Below are 8,605 nucleotides of genomic sequence, written 5' to 3'. Positions count from 1 at the left end.
ATATCAAATTCCGTAGAAAAGAATTGAGCTTATGTGTCTATTATTGGGCCAAGCTTGAGCAATCATTACTCTCTTCCCTTAACCATTGCAATGTACATAACAGATGGGCCGGCCCGATTTGCTTAGAAACTTGAAGAAAGTTGGATCCCAAGGCTCAACCTTTGTGATATCAAAGAATAGTGTTAAGGCCAACATCTTTTGTAATGAAGGTTCTATTAATGGACTAGTCCTCAGTAGTGGGTTATGAAATGCCCACATCAGTAATAGGATGAATGGAACTATAAAAAGTAGGGTGGACTCGAACTCAATACGAAATCAACAAATTAGGGCTGAAATATCCACATAAGAAAAGGATATTTGACAATGCAAGCATAGAAACTTAAACAATGTGTTAGGTTACCTTGTCCAACAAGCTGATGACCAAAAATAGTGTTGAGCATAAAAATGATTTTTTTTTTCTTTTTTTATTTAGGGAGAGGGTCCGAATCCAATATTTTTTTTTGGGTAAAGATCTATTCCACATTGTGGAGAGACATACCACTAGACAAGTAGCTAGTTGATTAGCATAGAAATGATGTTTTGTATAATCATATAGAGTTTATGATCATTTTATGTAACAATGTCACATTGTCACATGAACTTTATTATTTTTCTTAACATTTTATAAATTTGGGCACAATTTCAAAAGTTGTGAAGAAAATTCTCTACATATTCTCTAATAATTACTAGCTACCACTAGATATATATATATATATATATATCACCATCAAACAAAAAAAAAAACATAAATCACTGAGATTGGGATGTAATGAAATCTCATATTCATAATATATAGCATCACATCTTGAGAACTTTTTACACAATTAATTAAGGACCCATGTCACCCATCGGTGGTTATTCCATCTATTCTTGAAATTAAAAGGATGTAATGGTTGAAATAATTGCCAGCTCAACTGTTTTTCTTAATTTTCTTTGCTTAAAGAGGATACCAAATTTCCAAGGGCATGTTAAAAAAGATAATCAATTAATGATTAATTAGTTAATACATAACAGTGAACACAGATGCTTATTTTATATTACTAAGAGCCAGAGGTGAATCATATTTAATCCCTCATATACATGTAGTGGTAAGAGTGACCTCAAAAAGGTCATTGCATTTGCATAGATGGGAGTTTCAAAATCTAGAATTTCTACTTTTAAAAAAATTAATTGTTTTCAAAAGAAATTTACATAGAAGCTTACAGTTAGCATTGAATTGTTTATGGTGGCTACACTCCCCTCTTCTGTTTGAATGTTATATCAAAGGGTCTCCTTAAATCAAAGTGTGGAAGAAAATTGGTCCTACGCTCCAACTGCTTATTATGAGAACTTGAACTAGAAGCTTTCTTCTTTAAAGTTGCACCAAACAAGAAGCAAAAAACTTGCATCATTCTCACTTAAAATGATACCCCACTCACTTCAATCGCATACCCTGCTATTTGTCCTGCCCAAGCAAGCAAAACTGTCTCTCTCTTTCCCTATTTCTCTTACTCACCAAGAAAGAGGTTCATATTGGGCTCAGATGACATTGTCTTGCCACCTTAAAATGACCCCCTTTCACCTAACCCTTTACTCTCCTCCACTCTCCCCCCCCCCCCCCTAAAATATATACCCTCTCACCCCTCTTCAACCTTATAGCCCAAATCATCCACCCTACTCTCTTATTGATCAAAACTAAGCCACACACACATAAAATTCAAAAACAATGACACCCCAATCTCTCTTCACCTCCTTCCTTTTGCTAATCTGCTTCCTCTACTCACCCACAGTTTCTGCACAGGCTCCAGCGGCTGCTCCAGCACCATCAGGCACCAATGTAACTGCTGTTCTTGAGAAGGCTGGTCAGTTCACCACCTTGATCAAGCTGCTCAAAGCCACAAGAATGGCTGACCAAATCAACACCCAACTCAGCACTTCAAACCAGGGCATGACCATCTTTGCACCCACAGACAATGCCTTCTCCAGCCTCAAAGCAGGCACACTGAACTCCATCTCAGAACAGCAAAAGCTTCAGCTTGTGCAATTCCATGTCCTCCCCACTTACTTTTCTACCTCACAGTTCCAAACTGCCACCAACCCTTTGCACACACAAGCTGGTAATAGTGATGCTGGCCAGTTCCCTCTAAATGTGACCACATCAGGGAACCAAGTGAACATAACAACTGGGGTTGTCAATGCTACAGTGGCTAACACCATATTCACAGACAATCAGCTAGCTGTGTATCAGGTGGACCAGGTGCTCCTTCCTTTGGGAATTTTTGGCACACAATCACCAGCTCCGGCGCCATCTAATGTACCCGAAACAAAGGTTAAAGGTTCTGATGCTCCTTCAGGGTCTTCAGATACAGGCAGTACCGCTGATGCAACTGCTGCAATGGGGCTGAAACACCATGCAATGGCAGCAGTATCCCTGGGGGTAGCAATTCTTGCAGCATTTTTGTTGTAAAGTTGAGATTTTGAGTTGAATTCTTGTGATCATTTGGACTTAATTTTGCTTTGTTTGTTTTCTGGCTTTCTGCTAAGAATTTTGTATTGTTGTTATCATTTGAACTCAATTGAACATTGTTTTTTGAATAACCCGAATGAGTTCATAGATGTTTCCCTGGAGTCTGGACATTGTTCTTTTCTATAGAAAATTAATGTTATAACTAGAACTCAAATAAAGGCCACCTTGACATAGAAAATGATTTGATTATGCAAGCCAAACCATCCAGGAATTTGATGCCACTTAACATGGGGAAAGAGCAACATAGCTAGTAAGAGTTTAGAGCCTTTAGGCAATAAGAGATTCCAAAAACATGGCTTCAATCTGATAAGCTGAATCATCTTTAAGCAGATTTCATTGGACAGCACATTAATAATCCCAAGAAACATAGCAAAATTAAACCCTGGCTACTACAAAATGGGTTAAGAACAATTGCATACAAGAAAAGAAAAAGGGAAAGTTTAGAGTAAACAACCCCCATTTTCTGGGTTGCAACCTCTTGTAGGTGCTAGTTCTAGCGAAGTCTACTAAATTCGACCAGATATACATAAGTGGTATGCTTTAGTTTAAACTAATTGCATGATAAAATACAATTTTCCCAACATAAATTCATTCCCTTTGTTATTAAGAAAAAAAAATCAATAAATTCAATTGCTAACGAGAATGTCCAGAGCAATTTCAGGTTGAAGTATGATGAGAACCCACTAAGGAAAGAGTACATGCAACATATACAGAAATGGTCTCATCAATTTCGTTTGATCAAACTAATACAAGTTGTTCCAGACTCATGACTTTTTGCGTAGTAACTCTCAATGGATACAAATCCATGTAACTATCAAGCCTTTTTTTGTGTTGGCTGACGTATACCTCAACGAATACCTGTCAGCAATTAGTCAGATTGGTTCGGGCACTCTCCTAGAATGACAGTTTGTAGCTCTCTTTCCGCAAACATATCAAAACTGGAATTCAAATCCGCCAGGAAAGCCGCCACCGCCAGGAAAGCCTCCTCCTCCAAATCCGCCACCACCAGGAAAGCCCCCTTCGAAATGGAATGTATATTGCTGTCCCCCGCCACCACCAAAAGGGTTAAAACCACCACTGCCACCACCACCCATTCCCACATCTTCAATATCTTCACCTCTATCATACCTCGTTCGTTTTTCTTCATCCCCAAGAACCTGTGAAGGATTACACAGGAGTCAGATGGAAACAAGTCTACAAATTATGGGTTTCCTTCTTGCAACATACTTTGCACGGTTAGCAAATAATAAGCGTAGAAAATCAAGTTAATGTTGAAGTTCAATAGGAAGGGAAAATATAAAAAGAGCTTCATACCTCATATGCAGCAGCAATTTCTCTGAACTTGTCCTCTGCTTCTTGTCTATTATCAACATTTTTATCTGGATGCCACTGCAAAGCAAGCTTCTTGTAGGCACGCTTAATCTCAGATATAGCTGCAGTCTTTGAAACTCCCAAAATCTTGTACCAGTCTTTGCGTTTGCTCATCTTTAAGGCTTTCTCGGCTCTCATATATGCTTCTCGAATATTCATATCCTGCATAATCAAGTTATTAATCCTAGAAATGTATTGATATTAAATGCATGCACGCAAGCAGGCTGAATTGCATGCATACAGAGAGAGAGAGAGAGAGAGAGAGAGAGAGAGAGAAATGGCTCTTAATCTAGTTCATCAAATTATCTATTGTAATCTAGTTTATCTATTGTTCTGTTGCAGGCCGCGACAGTGTGAGAGGGGCATATTGTATAAGTAATCACAAATTATAGGAGTAAAACATTATGGCAAACCTGAGGTGATTGTTGAGCTGCTGATTTGAGATCTTCCACAGCTCCCTCCCAATCCTCTGTCAGAAGTTTAGCTTCACCCCTCTACAAACACAAAATTTAGCAAACAAACTTGAGCACAGCCATATTCTATACATCATACGATATTAGACAAATTGGTGATCCTGTAAACAATACACAAACAAAAATTCTATGGCCCAATGGATAATAGAAGCATTAGCAAACCTGAACTAAAGCTTCAAGAAGCTCCCCATCAATGTTAAGTGCTTCATTGCAAGTGCTTAGAGCCTCCTTTCCCCTACCAAGCTTGACCAAAACTTTACACAAGCCAAGATGAAGATGTACATTATGTGCAAGATGATTAGGGTCCAATGCTAGGGCTGCTTTAAATTCCTCTACCGCAACCCGCAGCTTGCCCTTATTTACATTATCTTCTGCCTGCATAGAGCAAAATTGGTTGTAAGAGATTCACCACATGATGCATAACATGGTAATGACTCAAACAGGCTCTAAAGAAAGTCGACTAATGAAATAAAGAGTCACTACCAAACTTCTCACCATTTAAGCAAGCTCCCACCCTTGGGGGAAGAAGAAAGTTAACAAAAAGAAAACTCAAAAGAAATTTGTTAGACTTACACTTTTAGTCTTCTTGAGTAAGTTCTTCAATCCAAAATACGCTTTCTTCAGTTCACCATGCTCTGGATCTAGGCGGAGACCCTTTTGGTAATGCCTGAAGAAATTATGTATATTTATTTATATAATTCTACACAAATTATAAAGACATTACTCAAAATTTAACAAGGTGCTGAACAAACCTTTGAGCAACATCATGATCAGCCAAATAGTAATAGGCACGGCCACGGAGTAATAATGCCTCCAGATTATCCTCATCTTCTTTGAGGATGTACCCAGCCTCGGAAATAGTACCAGAATAGTCTTTAGTTGCTAACAACAATTTAACCTTCAGGATTTTGGCCTGCAACAAACGACATACTCAGAATTATGAGGCCAATAGGGTACTAAATTTGAAGACCCTCAATCCCAGCTCCCTAGGATCTGCCAACAAGCTGTTTAGGTATGATAATAACTAAGGAAGGTGAAATCAAACACATGCTAATGTTCAAAATGGAAAAGAAATAGATGCGATTACCTTTGAGCATGCGGGAGAGAAAACAAGTACAACTTTTTCAACATATTCCAAGGATTTTGCATAGTCGCCTGATTCAAAGAGAGTCAAAGCTGTATCCAGAGCACTCCGAGCCTGAATCAATTGAGAAAGCTCCTTTTCTGCAACTGATTCCCGTGGTTTTAGCTCCAAAAACTTTTTGTAGCTCTTCTCTGATTCCTCATATCTACATCAGCCAAAAAGCGCCTGAATCATATAATCTTCCAATCAGAAATTGGAAAGAAAAGGGGGAAGGGGGCTTCTAGCAACCTTTCTAAAAGTTCTGAAATCAACAGAATCTATATATAGGTTCATGATATTTTTTATTTTCTGGCAATGTCAGTCTCAATCTTACACCTGATGAAAAGATACAAAGGATAACAGTTGAATTGGCCACTGAATTAGTGTCAAGATCAACAATTATATTCTAATCATCAGTATTTTTGCAGCTGACTAGAGGAAGCCCAGTTTTGTTTTTGGCCACTGAGGTAGCCCAGTTTGAAAATGCCTATAGACATATAACCCAGGGCACAGCAGCTTTTGAGTTCACAAAAGCATAATTTGGATGCTGCACTGTAAAGCTTTTAGAAAATGTGCCCTGGGACCATACTAATTTTGCAAAAGGATCACAATGATAGCAGAAACAGAGTACAATCACATAAATCGCAAAGTAATAATAACTATAGAAGAACCTGCATATCTGACGAAGAACAGATGCACGATGATAATATGCTTCTGAAAGTGTTGGATCTGCCTCTATAGCAGCATTAAGATCATTAAGTGCCTCGCTATATCGCTTCACCCTTATATTTTGTGAAACCTTCTCAAACAACTCAGCCGCATTACCCAGTTTGCCATCTGCACATGCAAGGTTCATTTTGTGTAAGACATTATCAACACACATCAGTTAGTACCAAGCCACAGATAGAACTTCAACAAACAAAAAATCAAAGCAGGCTTGCCATCTGTATAGTTACAGAATATTCAAACTAATGTGATCCAACTCCTATACAACTTAGGAGTTATTATAGCCTTTTTCTCCACCGATATAATTACCATTTTGATTACGCAGAACTTAAATATTCATACTGTTGAACAAGTGGTTGTAATTCTTACTCAGCCATTACATATGTAATCTAGGGTACTGTACTCAATTTCTTGCATAGGAAAGAAACCTTTACGCAACCTCATTAGCAATTTAGCATATACAACTTCTTATCAGTCTAAATTGATTAGGCAGAACTTAAATATTCATACTGTTGAACAAGGGGTTGTAATTCTTACTCAGCCATTACATATGTAATCTAGGGTACTGTACGCAATTTCTTGCATAGGAAAGAAACCTTTATGCAACCTCATTAGCAATTTAGCATAAACAACTTCTTATCAGCCTAAGTTGGTGGGGGCAGCATAATAGAGGGTCCTATCATGACCTACATAAACACACAAAGCTCTACCCTTCTAAAAGCACTATAAACAGTGCAAGGTTCGGTGCCATCCCATAAATGAAGATGGTTCTTAGATGGAAATGGTGCAATCGGATTCAACCCCATAAAGATTTCTTTTCTTTCTTTTTCAGCGTGAAAATTGTTCATTTAGTTAGGGAAACATAATGCTCTTCTAGTACAATGGCAACCTCCAAACCCATTGACAAACTACAAACACAATGCAGCATATACACTAATACAACCATAAAGCAAGAATTTGTCAAACTTGTTTCAACCAATGAGACGACCCAACTAAAAAAAATAAGAAATTTAACATAAAGCATTAGATCGACGAACAAATTAAAAAGAGATCGAAGCAGTGAGTGAAACAGACCTAGAGCAGAAACCAGAGGTTGAAGAAGGAGGAGCTGGCACAGAAACACGAAATGGAGTATGAACACTGTGTACAGCAATCCTCTACAGGCCACCATATCCATGGCGAATGGGGAACTCCAAACCATCACCCTCTCTCTCTCTCTCTCTCTCTCTCCCTCAATTCTCAATCAAACAGAGTTTCAGTGGAAATATACTTTGTGTTTTTTGTTAACAGAAGAGTTATTAGTACCAAAAATAATTTGCAAAACTTGCGTTTAATACTAAGCTCTATATCAGTTCCACGTTACTAAGACCTATCACTCAGCTCCACGTGGATTTTGGACCTTCGCCTAACCGAGAGTTTTGTTGGCACCAATGAGGACCTGCCAACTCATAAAGAGCTGCCAGTCCATCCTTAATGGAGGCCCAAAATTAAATGGGCTTTTAAACAAAATCCTTAGTAAGCATTAAGCAGCCCACATGGAAACCTTATTGGGCCTGTATACTTCTTGGTTATAGCTTAATTGGGCCACAAAATAAGTTATTTCTCTTGCCAGCAAATGTACCAAGACCATTGACAAAATGAAACTATGCTTGAATACATAATTTAGATTGGTAATTCGACAACATAATATATCAAACTATTTGATAAAAAAATATGATAAACTGGAAGCTTGGTTAGCATGTTGGCTACTTAATTATAAGGAAATTGAATCTCTATTTCATAGAATAACTTGTCTAAGGTATATATGAAAGAAATACTATGGTCTTGATCGAGTGCTCTAAATCTAATTTGTTAGCAAGTTAATATGAAGCTAAGCACTCTTTTGAGCCCACCGCATGACTAATATCATAATCTTTAAACAATATAAGTGTAGTTGCACCTTACGGGTTAACAAATAAGTGGCGATCTTAGTTAGAGGGCTCATCTTCATGACCTGTTAGAACGATATTGGTGATTTTAAATCCAACCCAGACTTTTGGTATGTGTTAAAAAATCATTAAATTTCAAAAAAAACATTCTACTCAAAAAAGCAAACTAGCTATATATTATTTTTTTTCAAAGCAATGGCAAAGTGGGAATTAACAGGACAGAACATGCCCGAAAACATAGTTATAAGAAGGAAGTTGTTTTATGGGTAATTTAATTCAATAACCCCTTTTAATATGCAATAAGTTTTTTTGACCCTTCTCCCCCAAAACTTATATGTCTAATCCTTTTACATTTTTTTAGACCAAAATACCCCTTATATAAATATATCATATGTAGACCGCACATTCAACCAAAAAATCCACCAGTTGCTTATCTTCC

The 8,605-nt window shown here is 37.6% G+C and overlaps 2 protein-coding genes across 2 annotated transcripts; one reads left to right on the top strand and one right to left on the bottom strand.

The window, feature by feature from the left end:
- The first annotated feature begins 1,670 nt into the window (after positions 1-1,670).
- FLA11 (FASCICLIN-like arabinogalactan-protein 11) lies at positions 1,671-2,641 on the top strand. Its single transcript, XM_086246189.1, has one exon. The coding sequence runs from the start codon at positions 1,745-1,747 to the stop codon at positions 2,483-2,485; it is 741 nt and encodes a 246-aa protein (XP_086102315.1). The 5' UTR covers positions 1,671-1,744; the 3' UTR covers positions 2,486-2,641.
- Positions 2,642-2,932: 291 nt separating this feature from the next.
- P58IPK (DnaJ P58IPK-like protein) lies at positions 2,933-7,460 on the bottom strand. Its single transcript, XM_086246187.1, has 9 exons — positions 7,313-7,460; positions 6,184-6,349; positions 5,477-5,678; positions 5,142-5,302; positions 4,963-5,056; positions 4,552-4,764; positions 4,330-4,410; positions 3,860-4,078; positions 2,933-3,702 (listed from the first exon to the last, which is right to left on the bottom strand). The coding sequence occupies exons 1-9, from the start codon at positions 7,437-7,439 to the stop codon at positions 3,478-3,480; spliced, it is 1,488 nt and encodes a 495-aa protein (XP_086102313.1). The 5' UTR covers positions 7,440-7,460; the 3' UTR covers positions 2,933-3,477.
- Positions 7,461-8,605: the final 1,145 nt, after the last annotated feature.

Source organism: Dryas octopetala, chromosome 6 (genome assembly GCF_963921425.1).
Source record: "Dryas octopetala chromosome 6, drDryOcto1.1, whole genome shotgun sequence".
Lineage (NCBI taxonomy): Eukaryota > Viridiplantae > Streptophyta > Magnoliopsida > Rosales > Rosaceae > Dryas > Dryas octopetala.
This window is presented reverse-complemented; position numbering and strand designations above follow the sequence as displayed.